Source organism: Melozone crissalis, unplaced genomic scaffold, assembly GCF_028551555.1.
Source record: "Melozone crissalis strain CALT ecotype California unplaced genomic scaffold, PUWL_Pcris_2 ptg000045l_1, whole genome shotgun sequence".
In the NCBI taxonomy this organism is placed as follows: Eukaryota; Metazoa; Chordata; class Aves; order Passeriformes; family Passerellidae; genus Melozone; species Melozone crissalis.
In genome coordinates, this window is record NW_026535823.1 from 5,471,902 (window position 1) to 5,489,783 (window position 17,882).

Consider the following 17,882-nt stretch of genomic DNA (forward strand, 5'->3'; position numbering starts at 1 on the left):
TCTTTCTCTGCTGCTTTCTCTTCTCTTCTCTTCTCTTCTCTTCTCTTCTCTTCTCTTCTCTTCTCTTTTCTCTTCTCTTCTCTTCTCTTCTCTTTTCTCTTTCCTCTCCTCTCCTCTCCTCTCCTCTCCTCTCCTCTCCTCTCCTCTCCTCTCCTCTCCTCTCCTTTGTTTTTCACTTCTACTGTGTTTCTAAATTCATGTCATTCTCTGCCAGGGTGGGAAAAGCATAATATAAAAACCACTATATATGGCTTTTTACCATAAATCTGATGCTGTGAAAAATAACAACTCTTTGTGTTCAGATAGTGACCCCTTTGCAGGCATATGTGCAAATGAAACATTTCCCACCCTGTTATAACTTACTGCTCTAGCTTGAGTCCATCACAGAGGGGGGATATGGACTCGAAATTCCCAACAGAGATGGGGCAGCTCAGGCAGATGTGGGTCTGAGGGCAGTAGCCATGCCCTGCTGAGCTTGTATATCATCCACCCTGCTCTCCTCAAGGCAGGATTTGTCCCATGCGTGGCTCTTCCAGCATCCACACACCTGATGTTAAAATCCCAACAACATCACCCTGACTGGGAGCCCATCAGTGGGTTTGGCTGCTGCTGAAGCACTCAGGGATGCAGATACAGGGGCTGTTGGGAAGGGTGAAAGTTTGACAGGAAAGTCTCACAGATATGGATGCTTAGCAGAAAGATTTTCAAATGTAGAGTTTGATGAAGGAATAGAGATGGAAGCAAGTTTTGATATAGGAGAAAAGAATTGCTGAACCAGTCTTACTAGATAACTAAGAAGGCAAAGAGTGTGTTAGTTAGAAGGAGTTTTTATGACTTAGAGCAAAGATAAATTCACTTCAAACAAGAAGATGTTTCTATCAAGCAGAAAGATAGCACAGGCAAACAAGTCACCAAAGTTGCAAGTACAAAAAAAGTCTCAGACTTTTCCACTGCAAGAAAACTGAAAAACAACTTCTAGCTTAAACTGTAACGTACTAACTTTTAGTGATTGGAGAACAGTAACATGAATATGGTAATTATAGCAGTTACGATAGGCTATAGATAATAGTAAAAGTATAGATTGGTTCTACTGTATGAAGATGCTCAGCAAAGAAAAGTATATAATGCATTGTAACCAAAAGAAAAGTCTATAATGCAATGTAACCTAAACTAAGGGTCTGCAGGCCTGCCTGCAGCTGGAGCTGACAGCTGTGGGCACAGCTCTGTCACCCACCACCCTGGCCTGCTGTAACATCTTAAATAGAATGAACTACATTTTAAAGAGCCACCTGGAGTCCTGCATCTCCCATTTAAGCTCTTAAGGGGGAAAGCAGCAGTTCCCTTTCCCAGGAGTGTGCCCTGTGCTGGGAGCAGAGCTGCCCCTGCCCTGGGTCACCTTTCCTGGGCTCACTCACACAGGCGGCAGCTCCTGGAGGCTCACACGTGTCCCCTCCTCTCTGCTGAGGTCACAGCAGCATCCTGCCTGGAATCCAGGCCAGGGAATGTGGAATCACCGCTCCTCCCCGTGCATCAGTGCCCCTGCCTGGGGTTTCCAGCAGGGCAGCGTGCCCCGGGAGCCGTGCCAGGGCTCATCCCTCTGTGCTGCCTCAATCCCGGAGCAGATGGGGGGCTTCACACCCTTCCCTGGTGCATAAGTGATTGCTCCTGGATGCTTTCCAAGCCGCATATATGTGCGTGCCTGCTTTAATTTATGCACGCTTGCTTTGTGGGAGAAGACAGCAGCTGACCAGCGGTTAAGAAAACTGAACGCGCTGAAAAGGTCTAAAATTAGAGAAGGAATAAGAGCTGCTTCCTGCAAACCCCAGGGCTGCCTGGGCTGCTTCCAGGGGAGCCTGGGAAGTGCTTCCAACCTCCCTGATGCAGCCCTGGGACTGCTGCACTACTGAAGCTGAAAGGAGCCCGTCCCTGCTGCACCTCACCATGTCCGTAGATTGCCCCACCGTGCTCTGGGACAGCACAGACATGTTACTCTGATTTTTTAAGATTTTCTAAGCCTCCTGATGTTTACATTCTTGTAGCAAACTTTTTTTTTACACACTTTCTGTAAATAACTCATTGTTTTGCATTCTTTTATAGAAGTAAAGAAATTTGGTTTGTCCAGTGTCATTGGAGAGGTGGCATTTTCACCCTCCAATCCACTAGAAAACTTATAGAAAAATATAAATGTTGGAGTCAGAAAATAAACTTCCCTTTTCTTCACCTTGAGAGCAGCAGTGTGTGAGCAGTGTAGTTTCACTGTGTTGTCCTACGGTGACACAGACCCTTCTCGCTTTGGGAAGTTTTCCAGGGGACAGGGGCTGGTGAAGTGCCAGGTGGCCTTGGGACCGTTCCTGTCCTGTTTACACCAACCTCACCTGCCTTGTTAAACACGGCCCTGCCTCTCCATCCTGACTGCTGGCCCTTTCCCAGGGAGAGTGAGGGGCGTGAAGGAAACCCACCAAACAGCAGGAAAGGAGGTGACCTGGTGTAGGATTGACGGGGGTAGCACGGTCAGGATGGATGGAGACCAGAGATCTCTGCAGCCAGGTCGTGGAACTTGTGGTTTATTGCAAAGGGCCTGGGTGCAGGGCCCTGCTGGGAGCTGCCAAACACAGCTCAGAGCAGGCCCGAGAGAAGAGAGGGGGAGAGAGGATGAGAGGGTAAGAGGGCAAAAGCATAAGAGAGTAAAAGGCAAGAGCTAAGAGACAAGAGGTAAGAGAGCGAAGTTCCCGTTACAATACCATAAATCATCTTCTGTGTTGAATATTCCAATTCTCACTAACCAATCTAGTACAAGACACAAATCCTATAGCATTTACACACAGCCTGTAAGAATCATTACATTACCATACTGTGTTACATTTTAAAACCTAAAAACTCCTCTTTGGGCCCCTTCTGCCAAGCTGGCAGGGTCTGCTCTGACCCTTGGGTCTGTCTGCAAGCAGAGGGTGTTGTTTCATCAAAAGGGAATTACCTTCAGCCAGCCACACCATTGTTTTCCAGTTGTTCAGTAACTGAGGTATCTCAAAGCTTGCTTTCATTTCAATCTCACTTATAGTTTCTATATTCTCCAAATCTTTTGCCAGGCAATCATATTTATAAGGCTTTCCTGTTTCATCTTCCCCAACAACCTGGGACAAGAAACAGCATCCATGGAGCTGCTGCTGCGTCACACAGCCAATGCCACTGTCACACCAGAGTCACAGCAGGCTGGAAACAGGAAATATTGGCACTTGGTGCATTGATGCTGCAGGCACTAAGCTGCCAAAAACACAATTAAGAAGCTGAGGGAACCTCTCTTTCCTGTGCTACCCCTGTGACACAGAGAAGGACATGCCATGTATGAGAGCCCATGCCCATGTGTGACACCATGAGCTGGTACATGCTGGAGGATTGTCACTGCAATTCTCTGCACTAAACTTGTGTCCCTTATCCAGCCTGTCAGTAATGGCAACAAAAAGCTGAGTGCCAGAGAACTTGAGGTGTGTGGTAACAGCTGTGGCAGAGACCTCTAAAGCTGGCTGGACTACCTAGGAGATTTTGGAAATAGCTTTGTGGGTTTTTTAACAACCTCTGGACTTTATCAAAGTGCATGAAAGGCCACAGGCTTCCTGTTTGCAAGGGCTGTGGTCAGAGGTTATAGCCAGGTGGGAGTAAATATCTTCTCCCCTGTGACAGGACTGGAGGAAACAGCCTCAGGTTGCTCCAGAGGAGGTTTAGATTGGATATTGGGAAACAATTCTTCACTGAAATGAAGAAAGAAACAGGCAAACCAGGGCAGTGGTAGAATCACGGTCCCTAGAATTGTTCCAAAAAAGTGTGGATGTGATGCTTAGGAACATGTTTAATGGTGAACAAGGCAGTCCTGGGTTAGTGGTTGGACCCAGTGGTCTTAGAGGTTTTTCCATCCTGAATGATCCTGTGGTTTTAGGGAAAGCACAGCTGCTCCTGCCAAACCTGGCCTGACCTGCCCAGCTCGAGCCCTGAGCCTGTGAGCATCCTTGGGGTCTCAGCTCCTGCTGGTGTCCCCAGTGGGCTTCAGGTGCTCCAGACATTGTGCCCCAGCCTGCTGGGACATCTCCTGGGACAGCATTAGGCTGGCTGTTCCTCCCTGGAGTGTCACAGACATCTTTTATGGAAAATCCTTTCCTTAGGATTTTTCCTCCTGAGAAGCTGGGAGGCCTCAGGAACAAAATGTAAACATTGATTATCTGCTGCTGTGGAATGCAACAGGTGCATCTGTGATTGTTGTCATGTGGTTGTTTCTAATTAATTGCCAATCACAGTGAATTGGCTTGGACACAGAGCCCGAGCCACAAACCTTTGTTATCATTCTTTGCTATTCTATGCATAGCTAGCCTTCTGATGAAACCTTTTCTTCTATTCTTTTAGTATAGTTTTAATGTAATATATATCATAAAATAATAAATCAAGCCTTCAGAAACATGGAGTCAGATCCTCATCTCTTCCCTCATCCTAAAACCCCTGTGAACACGGTCACAGTGGAGGGTCTCATTTGGCCTGGAGAAGGAATCCCAAGTCTCAGGGTCATTCCCTCATGCACCAGGGCTGAGTGTGAACCATACACAGGAACAATCCACCTCCAGGTCCTGCAGCCTCAGAACAGTTGTCAGATCAGCAAGAATCATTTGAAGCAAGTGAGGATGTGTCCCAGACATCCTTGTGCCACCAGGGCACAGAGTGAGGGCAGCACATCATCTGGGCTCCCATCCCAGCTCTGGATGAGTCCTTGCTGGGAGCTCTGTGCTCTGCTGGGATCTCTGATCTCTGATGGCTTTGTCCCCACCATGGGAATAGCCCTGGAACCAACCACACCCATTTGGAACCCCCTGGCATTTCTCAGGGCCTCCAGGCAATGCCAGCAGATTTGGCAAGGGTCACCCTCACAGCCTGAGAGCCCCATGCCCTGCAGATCCTCTCTGCCTCCAGACATCATCACCATTTTTACAAGCATGGCAGGAATTAGCCTAAAACCCTTTCCTGGCTAACAGGGACCACTGAATGGTGACATGGAGGGGACACTGGGTGTCCCCTTCCTCTGAGCCACCAGGGCATGCTGACCTGCAGCCCGAGCCGTGCTGTGGGAAATAGTAAAGGTAAGAAGATTTTGAGGAAGTTGAGAAAAGTAGACTTTAGAAATAGAAAGAATAGAAAACTCAGAACTAGTGTATCGTGTATTGTTAGTAGAAAGCAGACAAGCAAGCATTGTGTGAAGCAGGTGTATGTGTGCCTTTAGTAACTGGCTGAAACAATTGTCTGGAAGCTTTAGCAATGTGCACTAGAAAGTTTTTAAAGTGCTCTGTAACAAAGAAATCTTTAGCTGCTGCTGGTTGTACTTTGCCATATTTCTATTGTCTCAGCCATGTAATGAGGCTGATGCTGCAAATAAAAGTTAAAGAACATACCCCAGCAGTCCTGTCCATGAAAACTCCCCAACACACTATGCCTGCTCTATTTTACAGCCAAAACGAGCCATAAATCCCCCTGCACAGAGCTGGAAGGTGCAATTGCTTTTCTGTGGTGCAGGTTTTATCTTGTGCGACTCGTGGCATCACGGGAGGGAAATCTGTAAGTAAAATTCAGGCTGGAGCCATTTATAACAGCAGCACTGTGATTGTTCCTCCTGACAGCTGCAATTACAGGCACTCCCTTCCATCTCTGCACGCTGGGGGAGAGCAGAGCCAGCACCAGGAGCAGCTTTTCCAGAGCTGTATCCCTGCCAGCATGGACCTTGTCACACACAGGCAGGGATCGCTCAGGAAGGGCTCCAGGGAAAAATGTAGAATGGGGGTAACCCCCAGCAAGGAGGGATGCAGGGTGCAAGGAGAGATCATCAGGTGGTGGTCACTTCCATGGAGAAGACAGGGGATTTGTGGCATTCACATTCCCTGGATATGATCCCTTCGCCCAGGGTTTTTCTCCTGGGAAGCTGAGAGGCCTCAGAGAAAAAGAAAACAATTTTTATTTCATTTGCTTCTCCTGTGTTGTGCTCATGTGGAGTGTTTTTAAAGATTGTTTTACCCAAGGTAATTGCTTAATTAAACTCCAGTGTGAGCTGTTTTAACTCATTGGCCAATCAGGGCCAAGCTGTGTCAGGACTTTGGAAAGAGTCATGAGTTTTCATTATTATCTTTTTAGTGTTCAGTAAGTATCTTTTCTCTATTCTTTAGTATAATATAGTATAGTATTCTTTAACATAATATAGTATAATAAAGAACTAAATTAACCTTCAAACAAGATAAAGTCAAGTACATCATTCTCTCCCCATGTTGGGGATGCCTGCATATAGGGATTATCCAGGGGTCTGCAGGGATGAGCAGCAGGTCCAAGCCCTCAGTGGGGAGAAACCTTCCTGGTGGCCCCAGATAGGCCCAAGGTGGGGTGCAGGTGAGGACACGATTCTTTCTGATCTCCTGCCTGGGGGTGTGTGGTGTGCTCCAGGCAGGTCAGCACTGCAGCCACAATGGGCAGAGAGCTGCCCGGGAATTGGGAGCTGGGCACCAGAGGGATGCAGAGAACCCTGCCTGGGGAGATGGAGAGGGAAATGAGGGACATCCATGGTCTTGCAGTGACAAATTACTCATCAATGTGAGCCAAGGGGGAGCTGGCAAGAAGCAGGGAATGTGGAAGTGGCAGCCTCAGCTGGGCTTTCCTGCTGAACACCTCAGCTCTGTCTTCTCCACACAATTTCTGGGCAACTGAAACCTCCAAATTGAGCTAAATTTCATCATTATCCTGCTGAAAAACCCCACACATAAGAAGTGACTTTTTCTTTTGCTCTTTTCAGTGAATAACACCATGGGGTTTGTTCCACAGCTAAGGGCTTTGCTGTGGTTGCTGTGTGGTGATCCCACCACATCCCTGAGCAGCCTATTCCACCATTTGGCAACCCTTTTCCTGAAGAAAGTTTTCCTAATATCTAACCTGAACATCTCCTAGTGCAGCTTGAGGCCATTTCCTCTCGTCCTGTCTCTTGCAACCTGGGAGTAGAGATTAATCTCTGCCTAGCCACAGCCTCCTCTTAGGGAGTTATAGAGAGCAGTAAGGTCTCCTCTGACCCTCCAGGTCAATCAGCCAGATTTTCCTGCTGGAAAAGGGGAAAAAAAAATACAAGATAGCATAGAAAAAGCAGGAGGCTGAATAAAATGAAACAAAAAGAAACTTTTTTGTGTTTGCTTCACACCAAACAAAACACTCTAGCTCAACCAAACCAAAATTCCTCCTTTTCATTTCCATTTAGAAAACAGAATACACACGACATTTCACCTAGCTGCACCAAACCAAAAGGACTCAGTGCTGAGATATCTCTCTCCACAGAAATATTCATTATTTGCACAGCTCCAGCTGCAACCTTTGAACCTCTGGCCAGTTCCTGTGTTGCAACCACACTGGTGCTGATGTCAGCCCAGCAGGGCTTGGGGCATGCTTGGGGACCAGTGCTCAGCACCTGCCAGAGGAGTTTTTCCATCAGAGGTTTAATGATATGCCAGGAGAAGGCAGATTTATGCACCTCTGAGGGGGGTTATGCATTGCTCCTGATTTGTATTCAGCACGGCGCAGGAATTTATGGAAGGAGGGGATCGATGTTTTATTGATATCTAAAAAAACCTATATGATGGATGTGATAATTGCACATTTTTTCTCCCAGACTCCCTTTATTACACACAAACAAATGGCCCTGCTGCTTTAACAAATGCAGGGAAAATGTGCAAGCCAGAATCCTTGGAGGTGATGCATGAGAGGGGAGCCTGGCTAATGCCAGGGCAGAGACCTCAGTTCTTTGTTTAACCTCTTCCCTAGCCAGCATTGAATTTTGCTTTCCTGTGACTCCATTTCCATTTCATGGAAATCAGGGCCATGCTGTGGGGTCCTGGCTGCTACAGCAGGTGCTGGTTCCCAGAAATACTGATTAAGTTGTGCATTTGCTGTGTCTTGAGAGGGGACACACAGGGGAAGAAGGAGCAGGGTTTTTATCTCTGATAAAGCAGTGAGAGTGCAGAGGAGAGGGGCAGCGCTCAGTGGTTGTCCTCCCTCCTCCCTCTCCCCCTGCAGGGGTGAAGGTGAGCCAGGAGCTGTGATTTGTGTAGCAACAGATGTAAAAAATCAATATTCCTACAGGAAATCCCAGGCACACGGTGCCCTGTGAGCCTGAGCCCCACGGCAGCGCTCCAGCCAGGGAAGGAGGGTGACTCTGCTCAAAGCAGGGCTCTGCTTTCTGCACAAGGCGTGTGGGATTTGGGGAGCCACCCAAACAGGGAAAGGGCCTTCTAGGTGCAGGACAAAGGGCAGATACACGAGGTGGTCACAGCACGGAATAGAAGGTGGGGAAAAGCACGGAGCCCCAAGCATCGCACCCGAGCGCTGCCTGCCCCAAACTGGCACAGCTTGGTTTTTCACAGTGAGGAATTTGTCATCTTGGGGGCCAGGGAAAAAGTTCTCAGCCATTAACCTCGTGTTCTGCCAAGAAATGGCTTTGGCAGGCAGCTGCCACCCACGCGGCTCCGGGCTCCATGCACAGGCAGGGCGTGGGGTTGCTGGCTTTGACAGGGCTTGGTGGTGCCCTGCAGGGATGTTTGCAAAGGCTCAGGCAGGAGTGAGCCCCTCCTGGTCCCTCCCATGCCCTGGCAGGAGGATGGTGGGAGGCACAATGGGGAGGAGGGTTCTCCCCATGGGACATTGGTGCCAAATCACCCAAAAAGTGGTGAGGGAAAAAGAAAAGGAGAGAGGCAGGATGAGAACATGTGCAATGGGTAGCCTGGAGGAGCCCAGGGGACAGGAGGGGACATTTATTAACCACAGGAGCAGCTCTGCCAGGTTGACATGATGTCTCAGGTTTGAGCTTTTATGTTTTTCACATTTTGTGCTGCTTTAGTGTGTGGGTCTGGGCTTCCTATGAGGGGATGGTGAGCTCTGTGCACAGAGCAGGGAGACAAAACAATTCCTGCTCCAGCTGGGGACCAAGGACAAATGATCCAAATCTCAGGCCAAAAAGAATAAATAAAGTGGACTGAAGAGAGACAAACAAGAAGGATGGGACTGCATGGGCTGGAGCTGTAGCTGCACAATTAACTCCAATATGCAAATGGAGCAGAACTTATAAAAGTGAGACACCTCGTGACCAGTGGTTCATTTTTTGTGACCATTTTGGTTCATCTTGGGTGCAGCCCTGGCTGGGCTCTTGTGCTGCCCAAGGTGGATCCATTGAGGCCTTTTAATAAATCTCTATTATTATTCTTTAGCTCTGTCCAGCCTCTGTTCCAGCTCAGCCTTGACAAGGTATCAGACATGTGCTGGGGGCTCTGCCACTGGCTCCCTGTGCCACTCACCCTGGGGAGCCACACACATCCCCAGCCTGCTCCTCCTCCAAATTCAGGTGTCTCCCACAGTGAAAGGCATCTCTACAAACCAACCAGCTCCTAATTGCCTCATTCTCCTTTTGTTGTGGGAAAAGAAAAAAAAGTAGTCATAGCTCAGCTCGCAGGGATCCTTTCAGATGCTGCTTTCAGGCTTGGTGTGTGTGGTGGCCTCTGCCCTCTGCACAGGGACAATGGCAGGTCCCCAGGCTGACCAGCAGGATGGATATGATAATTATGCAGGGATATTTTTTCCCTGCTTGGCACTGCTGGTCACAGCCTGTTATTGTGTCTTTGCTATCCCAGTGTTGGACCTGGGGCAGACACACACACAGAGCCCCTGCAAGAATTTTTTTGCTGCTTGGTGTTTGTAATGCTTCTGGTTGTGTGTGCTCTGCAGGCAGGGCTGAGGGAGTGGCTGAATTTGAGCTGCCCCATATTGGGGTGACTGGGGGCTCTCCCAGCCCTCACCACCTCATGTTTGCATCCATCAGAAGGGCTGGGCTCCATCCTGCTGTGTCCCAGGCTGCTGGGAGCCAGCAGTGACATCCACATCATCCAGCAGAGCAGGAGTAGCACTCTGAGCCCAGCATCCCCAAAATCAGCATTTCCACACCAGGCTCTCCACGGGCACCTTGCACCAAACCGGCTCCCACGCCTGCCGGAGAGAGGAGGTGGGAGGAAACATCAGACTCTCTTAAAAAAAAATAAAAAACCAAATAAAAAGGCAATGAAAAAGTGAAAGAGAGCTGGTAGGAGCTGTCAGTGCTCTAGAGGAGGAACCCGGCGGGGCAGGGAGGCCTCTCTCACCATGGAGATGCTGCGCAGAGGATGTGGAGGCTGTGCGCTCCGCTTTAGCTCCTGAGAGCGCTTTTCACTCTTCCCCAGCTGCTCCAGGCGGGTTCCGAGCTGCCAGCCCGGCCCGGCTGCCCCGCAGCCACCTCGGGATGCCCCGGAGCCACCTCGGATGCCCCGGAGCACCGGCGGGGCCGGGCTGGAACCGCTGGATGGAGCCGAACGGGGAGCGGTGGGACCACGAAAAATAAAAATAAAATTTAAAAAAAATTTCAAAATTAAAAATAAATTTAAATTTATAACATAATATAATAATAGTCAATAATAATTTTATTGTTTATTATATTTTAACTTTTAAAATATTTTATATCTTATAATAATTTCATAATAATAAAAATTAATTATTTTTAGGATAAATGAATAGTTTTATTATATATATTTATACTATATATATTATATTTATATTCCATATAATATATCTAATATAATATATCTATTATTCTATATTATATACTAAATATATAATTATGATATTATATATGATACATATATAATCTATAATATGTAATCTATAGTCTGTAATATATAATATATAATCTATAATATATTATATATATTATATTTAATCTATAATCTATAATCTATAATCTATTATATATTATATATTATACATTATATATTGTAATATATTATATAAAGTAATATATATATAATATACAATATATAATACATACTAGATATATTAGACATGTGTGTATATATATCAAATTAATATATGTAACATAACATGACATAACATAATATAATATTTATTTTATGTATATAGTGAGGTTGTTAAGACAGCAAGAGCATAAGACCCAGGCTATTCCTGCCGCTCATGGAATGTCTTTTTTTCCTGCAGCTCCTGCATTTTCCTCTGTTAAATGGATGGAAAAGTGGGTGCAGGCATTGCTCACAGGCTGCTGAATGGAAAAGGTTGGCTTTTTTTCCTCTGAGCCTCTTCACAGCCTCACTGGGTGCCAGAGGCTTTTCTTAGAAGTGGAAGAAGCCCCAGCACAGCCAAGGCAGCAAGCTGGAGCATCGCAGTGACAGGCCCGGAGGGAATGGCACGGAGCTGTGTCAGAGGAGGGTTCGGATGGATTTTAGAGAAAGGTTTTTCACCCTGAGGGTAGCTGGGCACTGAACAGGCTCCCCAGGGCAGTGGCCACAGCATCAAGGCTGACAGAGCTCAAGGAACATCTGAACAACACTCTCAGGCACGCTGTGTGACCCCCGGGGCTGTGCAGGGCCAGGAGGGGCACTCCACCATCCTTGTGTGCCCCTTCAATTCAGGATTTTCTCTATCCTCTGTGTGAGTCGGATCTGGCTGGAGACACCACATGGAGCTACCACGGCATGTGCGGGAGCACCTTCACCCTCACCCCCACCCAGCGCCTCGGGGTGACACAGGGACCCCAAAACCGAGACCCCCGCAGCACGGAGCGGGCCAGGGGCACTCGGGGCTCTCGGGGCACTCGGGGCGACACAGGCACCCCAAACCCGACACCCCCTGCCCGCAGCCCCGCAGCACGGAGCGGGCCAAGGGGCACTCGGGGCACTCGGGGCACTCGGGGCTCCATTCGCCGCGGCCGGGGGTGGAGGAAGGAGGGCGACAGGACTCGACAGCTGTGCCCGGCAGAGCGAAACTTTCCGCCCGAAGCAGATCCCGGGATAAACATAAATATATATAAAATATAAAATAATATAAAATATAAAATATAAAATATAAAATATAAAATATAAACAGCCTTTGGGATAGCTCTTGGCAAGGACCCCCGGGCAGAGCAGGGCAGCGTCACCCCTGGGAACCCGGCGCCGCATCCCGGGGGGATTCGGGCCTCGCATCCCGGGGGAACCCGGCTCACAACGGACATCGCGCACCGGCTTCATCCGGGCTGATCCCGGACATCGTGTCCCGGAGGATCCCGGCCGGTACCGGGCGCTGTGTTCGGGGATAATCTCGGCCGGTACCGGGCGCTGTGTCCCGGGGTATCCCGGCTCATACCGGGCGCTGTGTCCCGGGGTATCCCGACTCATACCAGGCGCTGTGTCCCGGGATATCCCGGTTCATACCGGGCACTGTGTCCCGGGTGGATCCCGGCTCATACCAGGCGCTGTGTCCCGGGATATCCCGGCTCATACCGGGCACTGTGTCCCGGGTGGATCCCGGCCGGTACCGGGCCCAGTGTCCCGCGCACTCGCCCCGCGCTCCCCGGGACCATCCCGGAGCGGCCCGCGAGCGCCCTCCAGTGGTCCCGGCAGGAAGAGGAGGAGGAGGAGGAAGATGCTGGCGAGGAGGAGCCGCCGCCGGCAGCCCCGGGACGCGGGTGGCAGCGGGGCGCAAAGGGGGTTTTGGGGGGCGGAAAGGATTTCCCTGAAAAGCTGTTCATCCTGGAAGTGTCCAAGGCCAGGCTGGATGGAGCTCGGGGCGCCCTGGGGCAGCGGGAGGTGTTCCCGGCCATGGCGGGGAGTGGGGCTGGATGGGCTTTGAGAGCCTCCCCCTTAACCTGGGGGAGGTCACACCCTGAATCCTGTGTCCAGTTCTGGGCCCCTCAGCTCAGAAAGGACATTGAGAGGCTGGAGCAAGTCCAGAGAAGGGAACAGAGCTGGGGAAGAGGCTGGAGCAGAATTCTGGTGAGAAGCGACTGAGCAAGCTGAGGATGCTCAGGGGACATCTCAACCCCGTGACAGGAGGGTGGAATGAGCTCAGTGTCAGCCTCTTCCCCCTGGTAACAAGCGGCAGGATGAGCGAAACGGCCTCAAGTTGCAGCAGGGGAGGTTTAGATTTGATAATAGGAAAGTTTTTATGTGGAAAGAGTGGTGAGTCTTTGGGACAGGCTGCCCAGGGCAAGCACCATCCCTGTAAGCCCTCAAAGAACGGTTGGATGTAGCACCTGGCGACACGATTGAGTGGTGAACATGTTGGCGCTGCTGGGGGAACGTTGGGACTCGACGATCTCGGAGGTTTTACCCCGCCTAAACCATTCTGTCACTCCCCGTCATGTCGCCGCTCGCCGACACGCGGATCCGCGGCCGCCCGGAACCTTCGTGCTCGGCGCACGTTTCCCGCGGGCGGCGCGGGCGCGCGTACCGAGGCGCGGCGGGGGAGCGCGTTGCGGGGCGGACCGGGGCGGGCGCGGGCCGCCATGGCGTCGCCCCCGCTGTCGGCGGCGGGCGGGAGCGGCGGCGAGCTCAGCTCGGGCTCCGAGGCGGCGGCCACGGGCGCGGCGCTGCCGGACCGGGACCTGCCCGCGCTCTTCGAGCAGGCGGCCGAACGGCTCCCCTCGCTGCTGCCCGCCGCCAGCAAGGAGCAGCTGCTCTATCTGTACGCCCGCTACAAGCAGGTGAGGCGGGACCGGCTGAGCGGGCCGGGCCGGGCGGCGATAGCGGAGCGGTGCCGCGAGGGGCCGGGCCGGGGCTCTCCGGGGCCGTGGGCACAGGGGCTGCGGCCCAAAATGTGGCAGCGGTGCCGAGGAGGAAAGTTGCGTGCCGGGGTGATGGAGGAGCGGGGGTGTTTCCCTGCGGGACAGCGGCGGCCGGGGTGGATGGAGCCCGGTGGGACAGAGCCCCCGGAATTTGGGAAATTCGGAGTCAGAGTGGTTGGGGAGTGCCCCAGCGGGACAGGAGCTGGCGGTGGTGGTGGTGGACAGCACCGAGAAGGCCGAGGGCTGTATCAGCCATGGTGTGAGCGGTGGTAAATAACACAGGGATGAGAAATTTTCAGTTCCAGCGGGACCAGAGCAGTGAGAGACTCCCTGTGTTGAGCATGAGTGAGGCTCCATCTCAAATTCTGGATTCGGTTTTGGACTCCTCCGTTCAGGTGGTGGAGCATGTCCAGGGAAGGGAACAGAGCTGGGGAAGGGGCTGGAGCACCACTCTGGTGAGGAGCAGCTGGGAAGGGGCTCAGTCTGTGGTAAAGGAGGCCCAGGGGGAACTTTGTTGCTTTCTACAACCCCTGAGAGGAGGTTGTGGCCAGGTGGAGGTTCTGCTCCTGAGCAACATGTGACAGGACAAAAGGAGATGGCCTTGAGCTGGACCAGGTGCAGTTCAGGAAAATTTCCTCACTGGAAGGGTGGTTGGGTATTGGAAGGGGCTGCCCAGGGGACGTGATGGAGGATGGAGTTGCTGCTCTTGGAGGAGTCCAAGAAATCACTGGATGTGGCCCTTGGCACCGTGGTCTGGTTGTCAGGCTGGTGGTCAGCCTAAGGTTGGACTCTGTGATCTCTTTTCCAAATATTCTGTGAATCCATCACCCTGGTGCTTATTCCTCACCTCTCGCCTTCATTTAGTGCAGGTGGCTTTGATGCTACATCCTTTGAACAGCAAGAACCAGACTCAAGTTCTGCCAGCAGAGGTCCAGGTTGGATATTAGGAAAAACTTCTTGCCTGAAAGAATGGGCAAAGAAAGGCCTGCCCAGGGAAATGGTGGAGTGACGATCCCTGGAAATGTTCAAAATCCAAGCAGAAGCAGCACTTTGCCGTGTGGTTTAGTGGGAATGGTGGTGTTTGGCCAAAGGTTGGACTGAATGATTGTGGAGGTCTTTTCCCCAGTTAATGATCCTGTGGTTTGGCTTTGGCAGAGGCCAGGGTGGTTGAAATTGGTGAGCTGCTTGGTTCTGGGGGTAACCTTGCACACAACCCCCATTTCCCTTCAGGCTGTGTGAGCTGAGCAAGCCATGGGGTGCATCCTGTTGGAATACACAATGTAGCTTCTTCCTGCTCCTGTGGCACAAATTACATAAAACCAACCAAACAAAGCACCAGTTGCAAAGGAGTGCAACAATCACTTAACTCTGAGAAACAGAAAACTCTAAGCGTTGTTACACCCAGAATATGAAAGAACAAAACTATAAATACATGCTGGATGGACCTCTGAGCAGCCTGTTGTGGTGGAAGGTGTCCCTGTCCATGCCAGGGGGTTGGAACTGGGTGATCCTCCAACCCAAACCACTCTGTGATTCTGTGGCTCAGGTGTGTGGCAAGAGGTGCAGCCTCAGCCTGAGAACTGAATCCCACTCATGGGGATGCACAGACAGAACTGGGTGTGCACATCTTCCATGTATGTTCCTCCCACATGGATTACCTGTGCCCTACTACTGCCATGTGCAAGTGCTCTCAATTTTTTAGTGCAATATTTAATTATCCCCTAAGCTGGCAGCTCCCAGGCTGTGGTTTGTGAACCAGTAATTATGTTAAAAGCAGCCTGGTCACGTGAGGTTTTGTTTTCAGGCTGTGCTTAGTGCTTAAACGGGACTGCAGGTTTCTCTTTCCCTTCTGAGAAAAAGGAGGGTTGGAAAAAAAAATACAAGGAGAATTTTGCCATGCCCAGGAGGGGAGGAAAAAGGGGTCTTTTCTATAATTTTTTGTCTGTATTCTCAGGATGCTTGTTGCAAATAAAATCTTTAATTTTTGCTCTGTTTCAAATGCTTTGTGACTGTTCTGGGTGGAAATGGGAAGGGATTGCTTGCTTGTCAGCTCACGATTGTCCCCAGACTACAGAGAGTTTCCTGGTGTTAGCTCTGTAAGACCAATAAGGAATTTAATATTAAAAATTGCAAAATCGGAAGCTGTTTCACAAGAGTTTTGATACAAGTCAGGAAAAGCTGACAATTAACACTTGGTCAGCACAGAGTTCCAGTTGCTTTCCACTGAGAAGAACAGGGCACTCCTGTGTCCTCCTCCTGTGCCCCTGGCCAGCCAGGATGTGCCAGGAGGTTCCTTTGTGCTCCTTGCTTTCAGGCTGTGCTTGGCCCCTGCATTTCTGTGCCTCCCCAGTTGAGAAAGGTGCCCTCCCTGTTACAGAGTGCTGGCACTGGAGATGGGAGAGGTTTGCTAGCACAGCCACTGCAGGGTGATGCCCTGCTAACTTTAAGTTTTGCAGCATTTTGTGCTTTAAATCAAAATGAGGGAGTTTAATGCAAGTTTTCTGTGTTTAATTACAGCAGCCATATCGGGATGCATAACGAGCTGCTAATATATTACCCCCGTGGATGGTGGAATTGCTGGCACACAAAAGGTGCTGACTCAGATCTTTCCACTGTCCTTGATTTGGCATCCTTGTCTTTTCCCAGTTTAGTGTTTTGTGTCACTGAAGGCTTTGATTTAAGATACAGCATCGTCATAAAAGAGGTGACAGTAACAGCTGAGCTCTCTGTTAAAATACTGTATGTAATTTATTTCAAACTGTTTGGGTATATAGGCGTTTTCCTGCAATTTTATTACCTTTTATTGGAGGCCATTTCAGGACTTTATTACTTTTCTCTCTGATTTTGTTTATGTGTCAGAGACCTGAAAATAAGGGAATTGCTTAGTTGTCATCTCCAGTAAGGTTTTTAGAAGATGTTGCTGAGTTTATGACTCTGCCCCACAACAAGAGGAAGAGACTAGTCCATAAGGATCTGGACTGGGACTGATTTTGCTCCCCTCCCACTACTTTCTGTGTGGCTTTGGGCAAATCACTGCTCTGGGCCTTGTGTCTGTAGTGGTGAAGTGAAGGGAGCGCTTGCCCATCATGGGGAGGATGTAAAAATCTGAGATTCAGAAGGTGCAGCAATAGATATCAGTGTAGCAGTGCTGATTTAGACTGGGGAGGGGATCCACAACTCACTGGAAGTTACTGGGCTGGGAAAACTGCCCTGCCAGGAGGAGGATGTGTCCATGGAAATGTTGATTTCCAGGTTGGAAATCCACTGCTGATGGCAAAATGGGGCCTGTACAGTCTCCCAGTGTGGGCTCAAGGATATAACGCCAATTTTGCATGATGTCTTTCAAGTATTGTGGGATGTTGTAGGGGGACACAGTGTGGATAAATGAAGGTAATGTAGAATGTCATCTTATCCCCCAACGAGTTGCAGCTGGAACCAATTACTAAAGATTAGAAGCAGGCCTGATCTTAACAGGCCACACCTGTAGCCAATAAGAACAGTGGCATAAGAGAATGGATTGGTGGGATCTGGAGTCAGATGGCTGCTGCAAGGACTAGGAACAGTCAGTGCTGAGAGGAGCTGCCTGTGAGAAACATTGAGGAGGTACAAAACTCTGGTGATGTGGAATCCTTGCACTAAAATGATAATAGAACTCTTGATATATAAGACAACATATTATGATAATAGAACTGTTGTAATATATAAGACAACAGGATGTGATGCTACAAGCCTGCCCTGAGCACAGGAATTTCTGCCTGCAGTTCCCTGTTTCATGGAACCATGCTGTGGCACTGACTTGGTTGCTACCAGTGTCACTCTCTGTCTCTCTGGGACATGCTGGCCCTCGGTCCTTGTGACCCCTCTGTCTGTGGTTGGTGTTTGCTTGTCCTTCCTTACACCCCATTTGCAGTCAGGGCTTTCCCATGGGTTGGGACAGAGCTGTGGACAGGAACAGGCAGGAATTGCTGTGTTGAAAAAGCAATTTAGCTTATTTGGTTTGTGTACAGTCCTGCTGTCCATGGAGGTTCTGTTCCTGCTATTGCTCTGTAGAGAGGCTGCAGATACAATTCGCCTTACAAGATTTACAATCAGGTAGGAATATTTGGCTGGAACAACCTGCTGTATAAATATATTGGCAGAAAAATTAGCAAAGAGCCATTTAACCACCACCAGGGAGGGAGGACCAGTTGTGGAGTAAGGTGTGAGGAGAATGTCAAGGTTTCTCACAGTGTGGAGCAGCAGCTGAAGG

General features: G+C 49.8%; 1 protein-coding gene across 1 annotated transcript in view; it reads left to right on the forward strand.

Moving 5' to 3' along the window:
- The first annotated feature begins 13,354 nt into the window (after positions 1-13,354).
- ACBD6 (acyl-CoA binding domain containing 6) overlaps positions 13,355-17,882 on the forward strand; it is an 82,787-nt gene continuing 78,259 nt past the window's right edge. The window contains exon 1 of the mRNA XM_054286179.1: positions 13,355-13,552. Coding sequence (XP_054142154.1) covers positions 13,355-13,552 — 198 coding nt within the window. The remainder of the gene's footprint in view (positions 13,553-17,882) is intronic.